General features: G+C 47.1%; 1 protein-coding gene across 1 annotated transcript in view; it reads right to left on the bottom strand.

The window, feature by feature from the left end:
• The window catches only part of srrm4 (serine/arginine repetitive matrix 4), a 364,697-nt gene that overhangs the window by 70,158 nt on the left and 273,653 nt on the right, over positions 1–20,886 (bottom strand). The window contains exons 3-4 of the mRNA XM_078421767.1: positions 4,594–4,671; positions 468–539 (exon numbers count right to left, since the gene is read on the bottom strand). Coding sequence (XP_078277893.1) covers positions 468–539; positions 4,594–4,671 — 150 coding nt within the window. The remainder of the gene's footprint in view (positions 1–467; positions 540–4,593; positions 4,672–20,886) is intronic.

The following is a 20,886-nucleotide window of genomic DNA, read 5'->3' as shown; positions in this document are numbered from 1 at the left end:
GGGGAAGAGAGGGACAGAGGAACAATCTAAAGTTGGAGAAGTCAATGTTCACACCACTGGGCTGCAAGCTGCCCAGGCAAAATATGAGGTGGTGTTCCTCCTACTGAGTACAGATACTCAGTACTCTTCAGAGGTCTTCTTCACCACCTTGTCCACCTGTGCTGTTACATTCATGGAACTGTGTTCCGGCACCCCTAGGTCTCTTAGTTCTAAAACACTCCCTCATACCCTACAATTTACTGTGTCAACCCAGCCCCGGTTTGTCCTACAAATATGTAATACCTCTCTGCAGAAGCTATAGTAACACAGACAACAAATGTACAAAAAACCACTGGAGCAGATCAGACCTAGACCCACCTAGATCAACATTAACGAAGGCTTGGAGCAGCCAACCATTTTGAGATGAACATCCAACAGCTGGCTCATTAATGTCCTGTTTATACGTGATCAGTGTTCATATTTTTTACCTGTTTCTTTTGTGCTTCTTGGAGCTTTTCTTTTTCTTTTTCCTCACTGGGGCAGGACTGTAAGAAGGGGATCTGAGATAGAACAGGAGAAATAAAACCATTAACGCAGGGAACGGAAAATGCAGACGCCACAGGACGTGCGTGAAAGACGACAAAACCTGCTTCAGTCAGGACGCTGCGTGGTAAAGAGCTGCAGATGCTGGTTTAAACCGAAGATAGACACAAAATGCTGGAGTAACTCAGCGGGACAGGCAGCATCTCTGGAGAGAAGGAATGGGTGACGTTTCGGGGTCCCGAAACGTCACCCATTCCTTCTATCCAGAGAAGCTGCCTGTCCCGCTGAGTTACTCCAGCATTTTGTGTCTATCTTAAGTTAGACCAATGCCCTCTCCCATCATCCAGAGCCTTCACTAATCTGATGGTGTAACGGAGGGCAAACAAATTAAAAGCATTGCAGACTTTCTCAAACTCTATGCTACTAAATTTAAATGACGGACCAATCTTTCCGCCTTAGATACAAACATTCCAAATTCTTAATACCTTAATAACCTCTGAGCCCTAAATGACTTCAGCCAACATGTTAGAAAAGTCATGCTTTATTTACTTACATGATTTATGAAGCACTTTTGTCTTAATATCAACAAGCCGTGGAGGGTCAGAGGTTGAGGAGGAACCTTCAGCAAAACTATTATCACCCTCCAGTGTTTGACTGAAAGATACAGTCCTCGGCCCACCAAGTACACGCTGACCATCAATCATCAATTCACACTAGTTCTATGTTATTCCATTTTTGCATCCACTCTCCACACTCTAATGGCAACTTTACACAGGCAGATTAGACAATAGACAATAGACGATAGGTGCAGGAGGAGGCCTTTTGGCCCTTCGAGCCAGCACCGCCATTCAATGTGATCATGGCTGATCATTCTCAATCAGTACCCCGTTCATGCCTTCTCCCCATACCCCCTGACTCCGCTATCCTTAAGAGCTCTATCTAGCTCTCTCTTGAATGCATTCAGAGAATTGACCTCCACTGCCTTCTGAGGCAGAGAATTCTACAGATTCACAACTCTCTGACTGAAAAAGTTTTTCCTCATCTCAGTTCTAAATGGCCTACCCCTTATTCTTAAACTGTGGCCCCTTGTTCCGGACTCCCCCAACATTGGGAACATGTTTCCTGCCTCTAACGTGTCCAACCCCTTAATAATCTTATACGTTTCGATAAGATCTCCTCTCTTCCTTCTAAATTCCAGTGTATACAAGCCTAGTCGCTCCAGTCTTTCAACATATGACAGTCCCACCATTCTGGGAATTAACCTAGTAAACCTACGCTGCATGCCCTCAATAGCAAGAATATCCATCCTCAAATTTGTCCCTTGTAGGTAGCCTCTGTATTTAGCTTTACTCAATAGTAATAACGACACATCTCTTCCCTCTCAAACTGCAGGTTGAATTTTACCATATTATGGTCACTACCTCCTAGGGGTGCCTTTACCTGAAGTTCCCAAACCAAATCCGGTTTGTTACACAACACCAAATCCAGAATTACCTTTTCCCTAGTAGGCTTGACCATAAGCTGCTCTAAGTGCCATCTTATAGGCACTCTACAAATCCCTTCTCTTGGGTTCCAGTACCAACCTGATTTTCCCAGTCTACCTGCATCTCGAAATCCTCCATGACCATTGTAACATTGCCTTTCATACATCAGGATTGTATCTCCTGATGTAATTTGTATGTTACTTCCTGGCTATTGTTCCGAGGCCCCGTATATAACTTCCAACAGGGGCTTGCGGTGTCTATCCGCAAGGCTTCTACATCTAGAGCAGCGGATACATTAGATGAGGTTGGAGGAGGTGCAGGTGAAACTCTGTCTCACCTGGAAAGACTGTTTGGGTCCTTGGATGGAGTTTGCCCTTGCGGCATCTTTGCTCTGTCCGCAAGGCTTCTACATCCCCTGATCCTATGTCACCCATTGCTTAGGACTGAATTTCATTCCTTATCCACAAAGCTACCCCACCCCCTCTGCCCACCTCTGTCTCTTCAATAAGACATGTAATCCTGGATATTCAGCTCCGATCCTCTTTGATCCACGTCTCCGTGATGCTCACAATGTTGTACCTACCATTTTCTAACTACGCTACAAACTCATCCACTTTGTTCTGTATACTGCGCACATTAAAATATAACACCTTTAGTTCAGTATTCTCTAACCCTCTTCTCACATTGATCCCTCTTTTGCCTGACCTTAGACTCTGAGAATCTTACATCCACTCACCTCCCCACTCCATCCCTCTTCCCCGCTGCAGATTTAGGACATTTACATCCAGTCTTATCTAAGTTTCAGTCCTTGTCTTTAATTTCTCAATCCTGTACCTTAGATTCTCCAACTTTGTTTTCCCATATAAAACACTTGCTGAAGTCTATGGGCATTTATTTTGCTGCACCCTATTGCACACAGTGATAAGTCGTACCGTAATCACCTTCCCTTCTAACTCAAGTTTGCAGACAACACAACTGTAGTGGGCCAGGCCCACAATGTTAATGCTGAACATGATGCATCGTCAAACTGATCTCATCTGCCTGCACATGGTGCATATCCCTCTATTCCCTGCACTTCCATGTGCCTCTTGAATGCCACTAGTGTATCTGCCTCCACCACCACCCCTGACAATGCTTTCCAAGCCCCCACCACTCTCTGTGTAAAACCTTACCCCGCACATCACCATTAAACCTTTCCCCTCTCACCTTGTAGCCTTGGTGCATCAGCAGAGTTGCTGCCTTACAGCACTCGAGACCTGGGTTCGATCCTGACTACAGGTGCTGACTGTATGGAGCTTGTACGTTCTCCGTGGGATCACATGGGGTTTTCCCTGGGTGCTCCGGTTTCATCCCACATTCCAAAGACGTGCAGGTTTGTAAGTTAATTGGATTTTGCAAATTGTCCCGACTGTTTTGGATGCAAAACTGGGATAACTAGTGTACGGGCGATCATTGGCCAGCGTGGACTTGTGGGCCGAATGGCTTGTTTCCATACTGTATCCCTAAACTCAACTAAACTACACTATCCTCTCTGGTGATAGACACCTGGGAAAAATGTTGTGACTGTCTACTCTTTCTATGCTTTTCATAATTGTACATACATTGTATATACTTCTATCAAGTTTCCCCTCCACCTCTGACATTGCAAAGAAAACAGTTCAAGTCCATTCAACCTCTCCCTGCCGCTGAAAGCCTCTAATCCAGGCAGCATTCTGGTAAGTCCCCTCTGCATCCTTTCCAAAGCCTCCACATCTCTCCTGTAATGGGGTAACCAGGACTGCATGTAAGTCTCCAAATGCGGTCTAACCAGAGTCCTTCAGGGCTGCACCATGACTTACTGGCTCTTACATTCAATGCCCCCAGCAATGAAGGCAAGCATACCGTACGCCTTCTTTACCACCCGATCAGCTTGTTCGGCCACCTTCAGTGAGCGGTGAAGCTGGACCCCAGGATCCCTCTCCAGATCACTGCTGTTATGGGTCTTGCCATCAATAGTATACTCTCCCCTTAAGTCCAACACCTCACACTTGCCGGGGTTAAACTCCGGTGTGCATGGGGACATTACTGAAGTCTGCACAACCATTCCACATGCACAATGTCTGGGCTCAAATGCTAAACCTTTAACAATGTTGAAACCTGACTGCATGGAATCTGTCTCCGCAGCTTTGAGGAAGTCTTTGAGGTTGAGTCTGGAAGTCGCTCAGGTACGGCTGTGTCGTGATGAGGGCGGGAGAATGGACATGGCGAAGTATCCGGACTCGTCCGATGAACGGTACTACTCCTTCACTCAGCTCTCAATCGCTCATTATGGAGGAGAGGTGAAAGATGAAGGGAAGCCAACTCAGCAGCAACTCAACCACTGCACCACTGTGCCGCCCAACTGGCGCACAGGATCCAGGCAGTGCAATGGGCAGTGCTTAAACTCAAACGGATGCTCACGCCATGGACATGCTATGCAGAGTGACAGGAAAAACATGCACAGGGTGGCTGCTCTCTTTGACAATGGATGGAGATGGTATCGACAGTGCAGGAACTCCGCCACCATCGTGTTTGGCCACACAGCATTGGCTGCCGTACCAACACTCACCGTCTGCGCTTGCGCTCAGATTTCTTCTTCTTTTTCTTCCTTTTCGATGGCGGGGGAGGAGAGTGACCTGAACAAGATCTGCGGAAATATGAAAAGGAAATCAATAGGATGTAAACCCACAGTTTATTGAGACTTAGTTTGCCATATTCGAGCCGCAGGCAACAGAAGATGACATTGGAGATGACGCATGGCTTTTCCTTCGGGGACTAGTAGATAGTCTTCCCAGTGATCTTCACTGTTGTGTTAAAAGGGTCCATTGTCCAGGCACAGTGAGATGTTTGCAATGATGAAACCTGGAATTAACCTCTGTGAGGAAAACATTTGTAGCTTGGTGAAGGATTTTCTCCTCCACATGCCTCTCCTCCACAGCTGCAGAAACCCTCATCTACGCCTTCATCACCTCCCGTCTGGACTACTGCAACAGCCTCCTCTATGGCGCACCCTCAAAAATCATCAGTAAACTTCAATACATTCAAAACTCCGCTGCCCGTCTACTCACCCACACCCCGATCCGTGACCATATCACCCCCGTCCTTTACAAACTCCACTGGCTCCCCATCCCCCAGAGAATCCAGTACAAATCCTCCTCATGACCTACAAAGCCCTCCATAACCTGGCCCCATCCTACCTGACCGACCTCCTCCACAGGCACACTCCCACCTGCACCCTCCGCTCTGCTGCTGCCAATCTCCTATCCCCCCACATCCGGACCAAACTCAGATCCTGGGGGGACAGGGCTTTCTCCATCGCTGCTCCCACCCTATGGAACTCACTACCTCAAACCGTCAGAGACTCCTCCACACTCACCACATTCAAAACATCACTGAAGTCTCACCTATTCAGTACTGCCTTCAACCACTGAAGGTCACCCCACCCGCTGTCTCCTTTCTCTGTTCGTTTAATTATTTATCTATTTATTCACTTCCCTATGTTCTCAAAATCCCTGTAAAGCGTCTTTGAGTATATGAAAAGCGCTATATAAATGTAATGTATTATTATTATTATTATTACTAATCGACGCTAATCACTATGGTGTTCAATCACATTCCATCCTGATTGGAAGTTTGTTCCTTCATCGCTGATAGGAGTGAAGGACTGGGTGATGCCTCAGGTTGAGACCCTTCTTCTCGACCCGAAACGTCACCCATTCCTTCTCTCCAGAGATGCTGCCTGTCATAGAAACATAGAAACATGGAAACATAGAAAATAGGTGCAGGTTGGAGGCCATTCGGCCCTTCGAGCCAGCACTGCCATTCATTGTGGCTGCCTTCTCCCCACACCCCTTGATCCCACTAGGCCCTAGAGCTCTATCTAACTCTCTCTTAAATCCATCCAGTCAATTGGCCTCCACTGCCCTCTGTGGCAGAGAATTCCACAAATTCGCAATTCTCTGGATGAAAAAGTTCCTTCTCACCTCAGTTTTAAGTTCCTTCTCACCTCAGTTTTAAGTTCCTTCTCACCTCAGTTCTAAGTTCCTTCTCACCTCAGTTTCACCTCACCTCACCTCTGTCCCGGACGGCAGCTCCAGCATTTTGTGCCCCTGCATTGCTGCTGGATTTAAATCTTGCCACTCCTTTCCCATGGAGGGAGGACATCACCAAAAGGAACATTGGCAGCTGTAGAAGACACCTCACCATTACCTTCCCAATGGACACCGGGCAAAGGCTGGCAATGCCAGGCTCACCGATACCGCCCACATTCTGCAAGTTGTTCAAGGCAGCTGGCATAAAGTAGAGTTCAGAGAAAGGGCATGGGTGAACCCGTTACCTGCTCCATTCAAATCGGCGAGAGAAACAAATGGTGTTGTCAAAACTAGCGGCTGAAGTTGTATGTCATCTGGACAATCCCTGGAACAGATTCTGACCCCCTGGCTTATAACGGCAGAGGTGCATGAAGAAGCATTCCTTGTCATGAATGGGACACTGAAAGATGCCAGACACTGAAGAACAGCAAATCGGCAAAGTACGAGACAGTCAGGCTGACAACAGGATGAAGTGAGGACTTGCCTGTTTATTTGCTCCTGCCACAAACCCATATTAATTCTCCAAGACTAATTTTAAAGGGCAGCCCATGGAGATCGGGCATGGGAGAATGAATGAAAAATGGTCATTATTAGACGCAGAGATTTCCACACGTTTACAAGGCTCACTTGAACCACTGTTTTGTGCGGCTTATGGGAGAGGTCATGTCATTAATGTAAGGACAGAGCCTGCCTCAAGCGTGCAGGGTAGAGCAAGAACAGTGTAGGCCTTAGGCTTCCGCGCCAATTAAGTTTAGTTACTGAAGTTTTTCATCGCTTCCATAGAACATTCTTAGCGATACCATCGGTTCTTGAAGCTTTGATTTTTTTTGGTTGGCTTTGGTCCTTTACAATTTTGTCAGCCAGGGATGGTGGAAAATCTGGACTCAGTGTGAGATCGAATACTGGGTGGTTGCATCGAGGACTTGCTGAAGAGGACTTTGAAATTTAGATTTAGATTTTTTAGATTTAGAGATACAACGCAGAAACAGGCCCTTCGGCCCACTTAGCCCACGCGGCCCAGCGATCCCCGCACATTAACACTATCCTACACCCACTAGGGACAATTTTTACATTTACCAAGCCAATTAACCTACATACCTGTACGTCTTTGGAGTGTGGGAGGAAACCGAAGATCTCGGAGAAAACCCACGCAGGTCACGGGGAGAACGTACAAACTCCGTACAGACGGCGCCCGTAGTCAGGATCGAACCTGAGTCTCCGGCGCTGCATTCGTTGTAAGGCAGCAACTCTACCACTGCGCCACCGTGCCGCCCCTTGGTGCTTTCAAGTGGGAGCTGACTGCTGCTTTAGAATAAGTTCTGAAGAAGGGTCTCGACCCGAAACGTCACCTATTCCTTTTCCCCTGACATGTTATCTGACCCGCTGATCTAGTCCAGCTTTTCGTGTCTATCTTTGGTGTAAACCGCCATCTGCACTTCCATCCTACACTTACAATAAGTTCATCTTGATTCTTTTCTCTCAGTGGGATGGGCTCTTAGGTGGTTTGGGACTGTCGCTAGCTTTCACAGCACTATGTCAGCTATGCACCTCATGTTCGAGAATTGCAAGGGTCCTATGCTCTAACCACTGTTCATTATTTTTTTTATAATCAAAAGTATTTATTCAAATATTACAATAATATATCCAATGCAGTAAAACCAAAACAGAACCCGCCACCATAATACAAGACAAACAATAAACTATTATACAGGTAGTGTAGGAAAATAACTGCAGATGCTGGTACAAATCGAAGGTATTTATTCACAAAATGCTGGAGTAACTCAGCAGGTCAGGCAGCATCTCAGGAGAGAAGGAATGGGTGACGTTTCGGGTCCCGAAACGTCACCCATTCGTTCTCTCCTGAGGTGCTGCCTGACCTGCTGAGTTACTCCAGCATTTTGTGAATAAATAAACTATTATACAACTATCTTATACTACTTGTCAAGGATGCATTCCAGCCCAGCGGGTCCTGGAAACCCCCCAGGGTGCCCGTGGGCAGCTCGCGGTCCCTCTCCAACACCACCCAGGGCCCGGACGTAACCCCGGAAAAGGGGCAGGCAGCCGGCTCGGGCAAAGCCCTCTTCCGCCAGGCGCCGTGACTCGCGGATGGCCAGCTTGGCCAGGCCCAGGTGCAACAACTATCTGTTCATTGTGTCAGGGAGTTCCTGCTGGACTTTCAGGTCCCTCCCGAGCTTGATTGAACGGGAGCTAACCTGAGCAGGAACCTACCCAAACATAGGAGGTTCACTCACATCTATATATTTTTTCCGCTCACTTTTGGGATTCCCACAAACACACCCTGGGGTAAACCACCAGACTGCCCTCAAACTCACGACTGTGTTCCAGGAGTAAGGGGTGGATCGTGGCCTGCTGTTTGATGCAGATAGGGTTCATTGTAAAGGAGGAGCAGAGCTGGCCCCACTGTTCAACAGAAGGTCCCAGGGGCAGCACAAGAACAGCAGCACAACATTTCTCGGTAACTGTGAACATTACGTGAAGGGATACTAAAATGGAAAAATAAAGTTTAATACACAATCTGCAAGTCAACCGTTACTGGCATCAGGACTCCATAAAGGCAACTCTTCACTCCTGTATCCATGGAGCAAGGTTCAGTCATTCAGTCATTTTGCTGGGTTTCAGTTCAACATCTCACCTCAAAGGTAGAATGTCCAATGCAGCTACACTGCCTCTACTCTACTATGTTCATCAAAACTTTTATACTTCAGTCTCAAGGGTCAAGAGTCAAGAGTGTTTATTGTCATATGTCCCAGATAGACCAATGAAATTCTTACTTACTGCAGCACAACAGAATATGTAAACATCGCTGGAATTTAGAAGATTGAGGGGGGATCTTATAGAAATTTACAAAATTCTTAAGGGGTTGGACAGGCTAGATGCAGGAAGATTGTTCCCGATGTTGGGGAAGTCCAGAACAAGGGGTCGCAGTTTAAGGATAAGGGGGAAGTCTTTTAGGACCGAAATGAGAACGTTTTTTTTCACACAGAGAGTGGTGAATCTGTGGAATTCTCTGCCACAGAAGGTAGTTGAGGCCAGTTCATTGGCTATATTTAAGAGGGAGTTAGATGTGGCCCTTGTGGCTAAAGGGATCAGGGGGTATGGAGAGAAGGCAGGTACGGAATACTGAGTTGGATGATCAGCCATGATCATATTGAATGGCGGTGCAGGCTCGAAGGGCCGAATGGCCTACTCCTGCACCTATTTTCTATGTTTCTATGTAAACACTGTAAATAACAATAACAATAATAATAGTCTATTGTAGTTCAGAGCTTATTTGAGGTTGTGGTGTTTAACAGCCTGATGGCTGTAGGGAGGAAGCTGTTCCTGAACCTGGACGTTCCAGTTTTCAGGTTCCTGTACCTTCTCCCCGATGGCAGGGGTGAGATGAGTGCGTGGCCAGGGTGGTGTGGGTCTCTGATGATGCCGGCTGCCTTTTTGAGGCAGTGACTCCGATAAATCCCTTCGATGGTGGGGAGGTCAGAGCCGGTGATGGACTGGGCCGTGTTCACCACTTCTTGCAGTCTTTTCCGCTCCTGGACGTTCAAGTTACCGAACCAGGCCATGAGGCAACCAGTCAATGTGCTCTCTACTGTACACCTGTAGAAGCTCAAGATAATCCTCTTTGACCCACTGAATCTCCGTTATCTTGAGTGGTACTTGAACCTTGAACTTCCTGGTTTTGGTTGAGCCAGTCAAAATGATCGCAGCACTCTGGCCTTACGAAGGTACAGCAGGCCCAAGGGTTAGCAGACCAAGCAGGAAAAGAGGAGAATTATTCAGATCAAGGGTTAACGAAAGAAGTAAATCTAGTGTGCTGACAGTGGTCAGGTAGATAAGATGAGGTTGATGTAATAGGGCAAACAAATCAGATGTCCAGGGTATAGTGACAAGCCAGTGGCACGACCCCCTTAACATTACCATCAAGGAACAGATTATTCTTTCTCCTGTGAGTTGTTTATTATCTTCTACCTGCTGCACTCCATGACTTTACTGCTGGCCACGTGTATAATCTGCCAGCCAGGGGCGCAATGATCAAACTCACCACTTTACTTGCTGTCAACTTGCTCTCCTGTGGTGAGATGAATTATTGGATCTTTGTATGGAAATATAGCCCAGATTCCACCAGTGTGGAACATAATCTGTTCAATCTCTGGCATATGATCCCAATAAAACAGCTGCATAATTCTCCCCCTGTTAAAGACCTGTGCTCGATATATTCACTCCCATGCTACCTGCATCTCCTTGCTTTCAATGGACTGTTGTTCCCTGACACGATACAAAATAAAAGTTCATCTGAAAAGAGGCAGCAACATTAAGACGCACAGATGCACAGAGTCTCTTGCCCAGAGCAGGTGAACCGAGGACCAGAGGACATAGGTTTAAAGTGAAGGGGAAAAGATTTAACAGGAATCTGAGGAGTAACTTTTTCACACAAAGGGTGCTGGGTGTTTGGAACGAGCTGCCAGAGGAGGTAGTTGAGGCTGGGATTATCACAACATTTAAGAAACAGTTAGACACGCACATGGATAGGACAGGTTTGGAGGGATATGGACCAAATAAGGGCAGGTGGGTCTAGTGTAGATGGGACATGTTGGCCGCTGTGGGCAAGTTGGGCCGAAAGGCCTGTTTCCGCACTGTATCACTATGACTCTGTGACTCTAATGAAAAACATTTAAAATACAAACTCAAATATTAGTTTAGTTTAGAGATACAGCGCAGAAACAGGCCCTTCGGCCCACCGGGTCCACACCGACCAGCGATCCCCGCACATGCTACAAACCCATACGTCCTTGGCTTATACATCTATATATTATGCATTTTAATGCTGGAATTTGATCAGATTTTTCTGAAGTCTTAAAGTTGGAACTATTGAATGACAGGATTCACGAAGAAACATGCTAAATGTTTATTTCACCATTTATTTTTCAGCCATGCTGTAAATGACCACATCTGCACAAATTTGTGCACCTAGATTAATGGATGTCCATTTAATTCACCGCAATGTATTTACAGAACCAAATTCGGAGCAATTTTTGTGATTTGTTGATAAAATGGCAGCATATCATTTTAAACATATTTGTTCCTGACCTATAATTTTACAATATTGAAGTACGGAAATAGTGATGGTACCAAGAGTTGAAAGTAAGAATTTGAGGCTTTAATGTTGATTGCTCGTATTGGGTTAATGGGACTAGAATTATCAGCCTCCTTCATTAACATTAACAAGCTCACGCTAGCCAACTCAATTTGAACGGCGGGTGGCAGGTAAATTGAGGGACTTTTTTTTGCATCTGTGCATGTTTTATTAAATTCATTTATGGTGTGTGGAAGTTGCTGACAAGGCCTGCATTTATTTTCCCATCTCCACTAGTCTCTGATAGTTGATAGTAAGCCAGCATCATGAACCCCTGCTCTCTGTGATTTGTGCTCTGACAGTTGTGTTAAAAGAATTCCAGGGTCTTGAACCTGCATTGATGATGAAGAAGTGTGATATTTCTATCCAATTCAGGGCAGCGTGTGCCACAGAGAGGACGAATTCTTGCAAATTCAAGTGCTTCTCTGAGCTATAAGTCCTGGAGACTGGGTAATAAATTAGATACATTTCCTTCCCAAAATAATGCTGTGTGTAAACCTGTGACCTGACATGTGGTGAATAGGTTGCAACACACGACAGAAACACCATAGCTCTCAAACTGCACAAATGGGCTTGTCCTCATTTGATGTTCTGGTGCTGATGCAGATTCATTGATAATGATTGATCACTGTCTTCAATGAAAAACTCCAGTATTAAGCTACCATGCAACTACCAGGATCAGGGTAGAAGCCAAACTGGATAGTTTAGTTTAGTTTAGAGATACAGTGCGGAAACATGCTCTTCGGCCCACCGAGTTCGCACCCACCAGCGATCCCCACACATTAACACTACCCCACACACACTAGGAACAATTTACATTTTCCGAGTCAATTAACCTACAAACCTGTACGTCTTTGGAGTGTGGGAGGAAACCGAAGATCTCGGAGAAAACCCACGCAGGTCACGGGGAGAACGTACAAACTCCGTACAGACAGCACCCAAAGTCAGGATCGAACCAGGGACCTGGGGCTCTGGTGCTGTAAAGCAGCAACTCTACTGCTACGCCACTGTGCCGTTAATTACTTAAGGAGACGGAAGAAGCCAATGTGATTCTCCTGAGAACCTTGGAAGTGGATATTCGATGAGGTGCTTGATCCAACAATGCTTTATTCAGAGTGAGGAAAGAGATGTTTCCGGTATCACAAGTGTGTGCAACTGGAAGATGAACACTGACAAAGATTGTCACTCACACTCTTGTCGTTATTATCAATATGTGGAACCTGGAAGGTAATTGATGAAAGCTTGAAGGAGGCCACGAGCCATGGGAAATAGCATTGAAGATAACGATCAATCATTATCAATGAATCTGCATCAGCACCAGAACATCAAGTCAGATCTTGATGGGAATTCAATTGGCTGAATGGCCTATTCCTATGTGGTATCACCATGAGATGATGAAGTGTAACATATTATTTAGATTTACTACACTATTTATATTTAACTTCCAACACCCATCTCTCTTGTTTTCAATCAAGAATTGTACAGATTGAGAATATATTTCGATGTCCCCTACAATAGTCCTGCAGTCACGATCGAACCCTGGGTCTCTGGCACTGTAAACGCTGTAAGGCAGCAACTCTACCGCTGCGCCACCGTGCCGCACAAATGTGCCCTTAATGTTATGGAGTGAACAAGTGCCTTCATGTCTATAAGTTAGAATTGTTTAGATGAATGTTCTGGGTGTTCCCTGCTTGAACTCACCCCCTCCGCTTGTCATCCCACCTATACACGCTCCTCATTAAACGCGTATGCCTGCATTGGAAATATTACGTCAAAGGGTCATTGTAGTGCAGTTTGAGAAGCCCAGTGCAGCCAACCCTGGTCAAAACCTCTTCTCTTCAAAATCTGACGAGATGAATAGTATGTTGCTCAGTCTGCAAAAGGCTGTTTTTAGAGCAAGGTAAACGGAGATTAATGGCTCTGTATAGTACATTTACATTCTCTGAGACCAAGGACATTCTCAGTTATGTTCCCATAAAATGACCTTAAATTAATAAATCACTAAAAGATTATTTATATAACTGCATCTTGGTCATAGAAACATAGAAACATAGAAAAATAGGTGCAGAAGTAGGCTATTTGGCCCTTTCAACCAGCACCGCCATTCAATATGATCATGACTGATCATCCAAAATCAGTACCCCTTTCCTGCTTTTTCTATGCTGCACTCCCTCAATAGCAAGAATGTCCTTCCTCAAATTAGACCAAAACTGCACACAATACTCCAGGTGCGGTCTCACCAGGGCCCTGTACAACTGTAGTAGGACCTCCTTACTCCTAAACTTAAATCCTCTCGCAATGAAGGCCAACATGCCATTTACTTTCTTCACTGCCTGCTGCACCTGCATGCTTACTTTCAGTGACTGATGTACAAGCACACCCAGGTCTCGTTGCACCTCCCCTTTTCCTAATCTGACATCATTCAGATAATAATCTGCCTTCCTGTTCTTGTCACCATAGTGGATCATCCCACATTTATCCACATTACGTTGCATCTGCCCACTCACCCAACCTATCCAAGTCACCCTGCAGCCTCATAGCATCCTCCTAGGGGGAGGGGGGAGGGGGAAGGGGGAGGGGGAGGGGGAGGGGGAGGGGGAGGGGGAGGGGGTGCTGCACCAATGCAGGAGAGGTTTGGTCTAGTATATCCCTTAAATATACCTGGACTATCTCTGACATCTCCTTCCCGTTTCTGGACCTCACCATCTCCATCACAGGAGACAGACTAGTGACGGACATTTACTACAAACCCACCGACTCGCACAGCTATCTGGACTACACTTCTTCCCACCCGGTCCCCTGCAAAAAGTCTATCCCCTACTCCCAATTCCTCCGTCTACGCCGCATCTGCGCCCGGGATGAGGTGTTTCACACTAGGGCTTCCGAGATGTCCTCGTTCTTCAGAAAACGGGGCTTCCCCTCCTCCATTATAGATGAGGCTCTCACTAGGGTCTCTTCTACATCCCGCAGCTCCGCTCTTGCTCCCCCTCCCTCCACTCGCAACAAGGACAGGATCCCCCTCGTTCTCACCTTCCACCCCACCAGCCAGCGGATCCAACATATCATCCACCAACATTTCCGTCACCTACAACGGGACCCCACCACTGGCCATATCTTCCCATCCCCTCCCCTCTCTGCGTTCCGCAGAGACCGTTCCCTCTGTAACTCCCTGGTCCACTCGTCCCTTCCTACCCAAACCACCCCAACCCCGGGCACTTTCCCCTGCAACCGCACGAGATGCAACACCTGTCCCTTTACCTCCCCCCTCAACTCCATCAAAGGACCCAAACAGTCTTTCCAGGTGAGACAGAGGTTCACCTGCACCTCCTCCAACCGCATCTATTGCATCCGCTGCTCTAGATGTCAACTTATTTATATCGGCGAAACCAAGCGCAGGCTCGGCGATCGCTTCGCTGAACACCTGCGCTCGGTCCGCATTAACAAAACTGATCTCCCGGTGGCCCAGCACTTTAACTCCCCCTCCCATTCCCAGTCTGACCTCTCTGTCATGGGCCTCCTCCAGTGCCATAGTGAGGCCCACCGGAAATTGGAGGAGCAGCACCTCATATTTCGCCTGGGCAGTTTGCAGCCCGGTGGTATGAACGTCGACTTCTCCAACTTCAGATAGCTCCTCTGTCCCTCCCTTCCCCTCCTCCTTCCCAGATCTCCCTCTATCTTCCTGTCTCCACCTATATCCTTCCTTTGTCCCGCCCGCCTGACATCAGTCTGAAGAAGGGTCTCGACCCGAAACGTCACCCATTCCTTCTCTCCCGAGATGCTGCCTGACCTGCTGAGTTACTCCAGCATTTTGTGAATAAAGAGGTTTGGTCTAATATTGGTTTAAAAACCCATCCCGTATAGATTCCTCTTCCACGTTGAATCCACCCCGCACTGTTTAGTTTAAATCCACCTGTGTAGCACTAGCAAACCAATTAAGGTGCAGCCCGTCCCTTTTGTACAGGTCATCCCCGTCCCAGAAGAGATTCCAGTGATCTAGAAATCTAAATCCCTGCCCCCTGCATGAACTCCTCAGCCACACATCCCCGATCTCCCTGTTCCTACCCTCACTAGCACAAGGTACTGGAAGCAACCCAGAGATAACCACCCCAGAAGTCCTGCTTTTCAGCTTACTACCTACCTCTCTGTACTCAACTATAATTTAACATACGGAACAACAAAAGTCAAAATATATCCACACCAGAACATACCAAAACCAGATGTTAAAAGGAATTAAGTTATACTATATATATATATCACAGATATTTGTTGTAAAAGCTATTTTTCTAAAGGAAATGTTGGTTATCCAGAGAATCATAATTAATTGTGATGTAAAATTATAAATGGCTGAAGCCTCGTATATCCCAACAGCAGAAGTTATTCATGAAAAAAAGGGAGACCATTTATCCATTTGAACTTATTCGACCATGAAATTATTCATCTGGTGCGTACTTCAACCTTATTCAACTATCTATGTGTCACCTCACTGTTACTGGGCAAAATTCCATCAACCTTGGTCCCAAGATCAATAATAGACCCAGCAGTCACTGCTTTTACAGTTACTTGAGAGACAGATTTTCGCGGCTTTGTGCGAAAAATGCTTCCAGGTTTCACTTCAAAAACATCTTATCTCTAATGTCATGTTGAGGATGAACTTTCCTGAGTACATACTTTCACTTTATCTGTTCCATTATACCACACCTCAGTTCGATCAGCCATCTACCCATTGTCTGTCATATGTTGAAAGACTGGAGCGACTAGGCTTGTATACACTGGAATTTAGAAGGATGAGAGGGGATCTTATCAAAACGTATAAGATTATTAAGGGGTTGGACACGTTAGAGGCAGGAAACATGTTCCCAATGTTGGGGGAGTCCAGAACAAGGGGCCACAGTTTAAAAATAAGGGGTAGGCCATTTAGAACGGAGATGAGGAAAAACATTTTCAGTCAGAGAGTTGTGAATCTGTGGAATTCTCTGCCTCAGAAGGCAGTGGAGGCCAATTCTCTGAAAGCATTCAAGAGAGAGCTAGATAGCGCTCTTAAGGATAGCAGATTCAGGGGGTATGGGGTGAAGGCAGGAACGGGGTACTGATTGAGAATGATCAGCCATGATCACATTGAATGGCGGTGCTGGCTCGAAGGGCCGAATGGCCTCCTCCTGCACCTATTGTCTATTGACGTGGGTGGGGATGGGTACGGTGTGGGTGGGGATGGGTACGGTGTGGGTGGGGATGGGTACGGTGTGGGTGAGGATGGGTAGGGTGTGGGTGGGGAAAGGCTGGGACTTCACTTCCCAAGCACACGGAGGTGCTCTGGAGTTTGCAAGGCCATCTGCAGGAGGCGGCCCAGGGCAGGGATGCTGAGCGCTGGCCATGTGAAGCAAGGGACAGTGGGCGCACTCCCGGGTCAACGTGTTGGTGTTGTGGGCCACTGCAGCAGCCTTGCATTGGATTGGGCGCCGCTCCAAGTGGGGAATGGGTCACGGCCTGCAGCAGCGTGGCACGGCGGAACAGCGGCGGTGAACATCGACAACATTGCCTGGCCAGCCTGACCCCAGCAACTCCACCCCAGTGAAGGCCTCAACTCCACCCCAGTGAAGGCCCCAACTCCACCCCAGTGAAGGCCCCAACTCCACCCCAGTGAAGGCCCCAACTCCACCCCAGAGAAGGCCCCAACTCCACCCCAGTGAAGGCCCCAACTCCACCCCAGTGAAGGCCCCAACTCCACCCCAGTGAAGGCCCCAACTCCACCCCAGTGAAGGCCCCAACTCCACCCCAGTGAAGGCCCCAACTCCACCCCAGTGAAGGCCCCAACTCCACCCCAGTGAAGGCCCCAACTCCACCCCAGTGAAGGCTCCAACTACACACCCAGTGAAGGCCCCAACTCCACCCCCAGTGAAGGCCCCAACTCCACCCCAGTGAAGGCCCCAACTCCACCCCAGTGAAGGCCCCAACTCCACCCCAGTGAAGGCCCCAACTCCACCCCAGTGAAGGCCCCAACTCCACCCCAGTGAAGGCCCCAACTCCACCCCAGTGAAGGCCCCAACTCCACCCCAGTGAAGGCCCCAACTCCACCCCAGTGAAGGCCCCAACTCCACCCCAGTGAAGGCCCCAACTCCACCCCAGTGAAGGCCCCAACTCCACCCCAGTGAAGGCCCCAACTCCACCCCAGTGAAGGCCCCAACTCCACCCCAGTGAAGGCCCCAACTCCACCCCAGTGAAGGCCCCAACTACACACCCAGTGAAGGCCCCAACTACACACCCAGTGAAGGCCCCAACTCCACCCCAGTGAAGGCCCCAACTCCACCCCAGAGAAGGCCCCAACTCCATCCCAGAGAAGCCGCCAGAGAAGTCGACATATTTGTCCCAATTTTGAACTTGAAGGGTACAAGAAGGTTCCAGAATCATGGTGCCTTGTGTTCTGCCTCTGTGTAATCTACGATTCTTACGCTCAAGAGGCAAGAGTGGTTTCTTGCCACGTGTCCCAGATAGAACAATGAAATTCTTATTTGCAGCAGCACAACAGAATATGTAAACACAGTACACTGTAAACAATATGATAAATGAGAGAGAAAAAAAAGTTCAGTCTGCGTACATATACACTTTCTCACAAATATGTAGATCATATGATTGTGCCCATGTATATTAAGATTTTTACTGAACTGTCTGCAAAAATGGAATTTCATTGTACCTAGGCAGATGTGACAGCAAACTACCATTGAACCTTTGTGACGACATTGAAAAAATCATCCACACATTCATTTCCTCCCGCCTAGACTACTGCAACTCCCTATACACTGGGATCAGCCAATCATCCCTGTCCCGCCTGCAATTGGCCCAAAACGCCGCAGCGAGACTCCTGACGGGTACCGTAAAAGGGACCACATCACCCCGATTCTGGCCTCTCTCCACTGGCTCCCAGTACAGTACAGAATCAATGTCAAGCTCCTCCTATTCACATACAAAACCCTAAATGGGCTTGCCCCCCCCATATCAAAAATCTTCTAACCCACCACTCTATCTCCAGGTCCCTCAGGTCGGCCGATTTAGGGCTACTCACTATCCCGCAGTCTAGGCTTAGCTCAGGGGTGACCGCGCTTTTGCGGTTGCAGCTCCTAGACTGTGGAACAGCATCCGTCTCCCCATCAGAACTGCCCCCTTCATCGACTCCTTTAAGTCCAGGTTCAAAACCTATTTCTACTCCCTAGCATTTGAGGCCCTCTGAGGGGGCGCTGTGAACTGTTTATGTATGTGCTGTTATGTTCGTGTGCCATTGTATGTTCGTTCTTAGTACCTGCACTGATGTACAGCACTTTGGTCAACGTGGGTTGTTTTTAAATGTGCTGTACAAATAAAATTGACTTGACTTGACTTGTGTTTTTTGCTGCACCATTTTGTGTGCCATGAGTGCCACCAAGTGCACGTCCTATCAGAGGTCCTACACAGCCAGTGAAATCAACTTGCACCAATCCATGTCATGTCAGCATCTGCTCAAACGAAGGAAGGCAGTGAATCCAAACACAGCTACAAGTCAATGTGCAACTTGAGAACCAGCAAGGATAGTGAGAAACATAGAAAGTAGGTGCAGCAGTAGGCCATTCGCCCCTCTCGAGTCAGCACTGCCATTCAATATGATCATGGCTGATCATCCACAATCAGTACTCAGTTCCTGCTTTCTCCCCACATCCCTTGATTCCGTTAGCCCGAAGAGCTATATCTAACTCTCTTTTGAATGCATACAGAGTTGGAAAGCAGTGAAAGCTCAGTGTGGAAAGGGGATGGCAGTGCATTGGCTGTTTGGTGCTGGACGAGATAACAATTCATGTTTTCCGCTGCGCTGCGCTGCGTTGACAGAAGGAACTAAAGCACATCCTTCAGTGTTTTTGATGCTGCAATCTTATGAGCTGCACTCACAGAGGAATTGACATCCTGACTTGTGCTTGCAAATGGGGCAATGGCTTAATGAAGGAAGCAATGCGTTTGCTCACTGTGATACGCGGCACATAAGGATTCATGTCATCTTGTGGCCACCTGTGGTTTGTCAACATGAGTATTAAGTATAATCAAAAGTCGCATTTCATGCTGGGTTTTGCAATATGTCACAATTTAATTGCAAAGCACATAAAAGCATGCGACACGCAATTAATTTTGTTAGGCTCCAGACTTCTGAATCTTTGCGATATGCAGGGACATCTTCATACGTCGGCACAACATGCTGGAGTAACTCAGCGGGACAGGCAGCATCTCTGGATAGAAATAATGGGTGACGTTTCGGGTCGAGACCATTCTTCAGAAACCAGAGATGCTGCCTGTCGTGCTGAGTTACGCCGTTTTTTGTGTCTATCTTCAGTTTAAACCAGCACTTGCAGTTCCTTTCTACAGATCTCCATACGTACCAGATCATGTTGGAAGACATTTCAATGGCTTCTCGAAGCAAACTGCACACTGGTGCATCCCCTGGTACAGTGATGACGTACCTCAGTGTAACATTTAAATCAGAGGTGACTGTCACCGTGGTGATTACATGCTCCCATAACCTTCCATTATCTTTATTTGTCCATGATCTCATATCTTTACGGAGCAATAAAGTTATAGAGTCATGGAGTTGTACAGCATTGAAACATGCCCTTTGTTTCACTTTGCCATGCTGATCAAGTTGACCTATTGAGCTGGTCCCATTTTCCTACGTTTGGCCCATATCCCTCTCAGTCCTTTCCATATATGTATCTAAATGTCTTAAAAAAGTCATCATTGAACCAGTGTTTGTAGCTTCCTCCAGTTCATTCCAGACTATGGACACTGAGTGGAAATAAAGTTGCCCCTGAGGGCTCTCTTAGATCTCTCCTCTCTTAACCTAAGCCGATGCTCTCACGATTTTGAATCCTCCACCATGGAAAAAATGACATGAGCATTCAACGTACCCATCATGATCTTGTTCACCTCATTAAGGTCATCCCTCAGCCTCCTAAACTCCAAAGCAAAAAGTCCCAGCCTATCCAACCTCTCCCTGTAACTCAAGCCTGCATGCCCAGTAACATCCTGGTATGTGTGGGAAGTAACTGCAGTTTAAACCGAAAATAGACAACAACAAAAAACTGGAGCAACTCAGCAGGTCAGACAGCAGCTCTGGAGAAAAGGAATAGACATTTTGGGTTGAGACCCTTCTTCAGTCTGAAGAAGGGTGTCGACCCAAAACGTCACCTATTTTTCCTTCTCTCCAGAAATGCTGCCTGACTCGCTGAGTTACTCCGGCTTATTTTGCCTCACATGCTGGTATTCCTGGTTATCTACTGGGCCTGCATATTGAGCAACAGAGCGAGCTCAGTGTTGAAGGCAAACATGATTCTTTGACTTCAACGCTGAAGCCCCTCTGTTGCTCAATATTTCCTGGGGTGTAAACATTCATTGCGTATGTCCTACCGTTACCAGTCATCGAAGGGTGCATCATCTCAGACTTCAAAGGAATAAAATCCATTTGCCATTGCTTTGTCTATCTTCCCAACAGCTCAATATTTTCCTGTAGTCCACAACCATCTTCTTCACTATCAACAATGTTATTGATTTCCATATTACCTGCAAACATACTGATCATACTGCCTGTATACACTTACAGATCATTAAT

The sequence above is a fragment of the Rhinoraja longicauda genome, chromosome 25, assembly GCF_053455715.1.
Source record: "Rhinoraja longicauda isolate Sanriku21f chromosome 25, sRhiLon1.1, whole genome shotgun sequence".
Classification (NCBI taxonomy): domain Eukaryota; kingdom Metazoa; phylum Chordata; class Chondrichthyes; order Rajiformes; family Arhynchobatidae; genus Rhinoraja; species Rhinoraja longicauda.
This window is presented reverse-complemented; position numbering and strand designations above follow the sequence as displayed.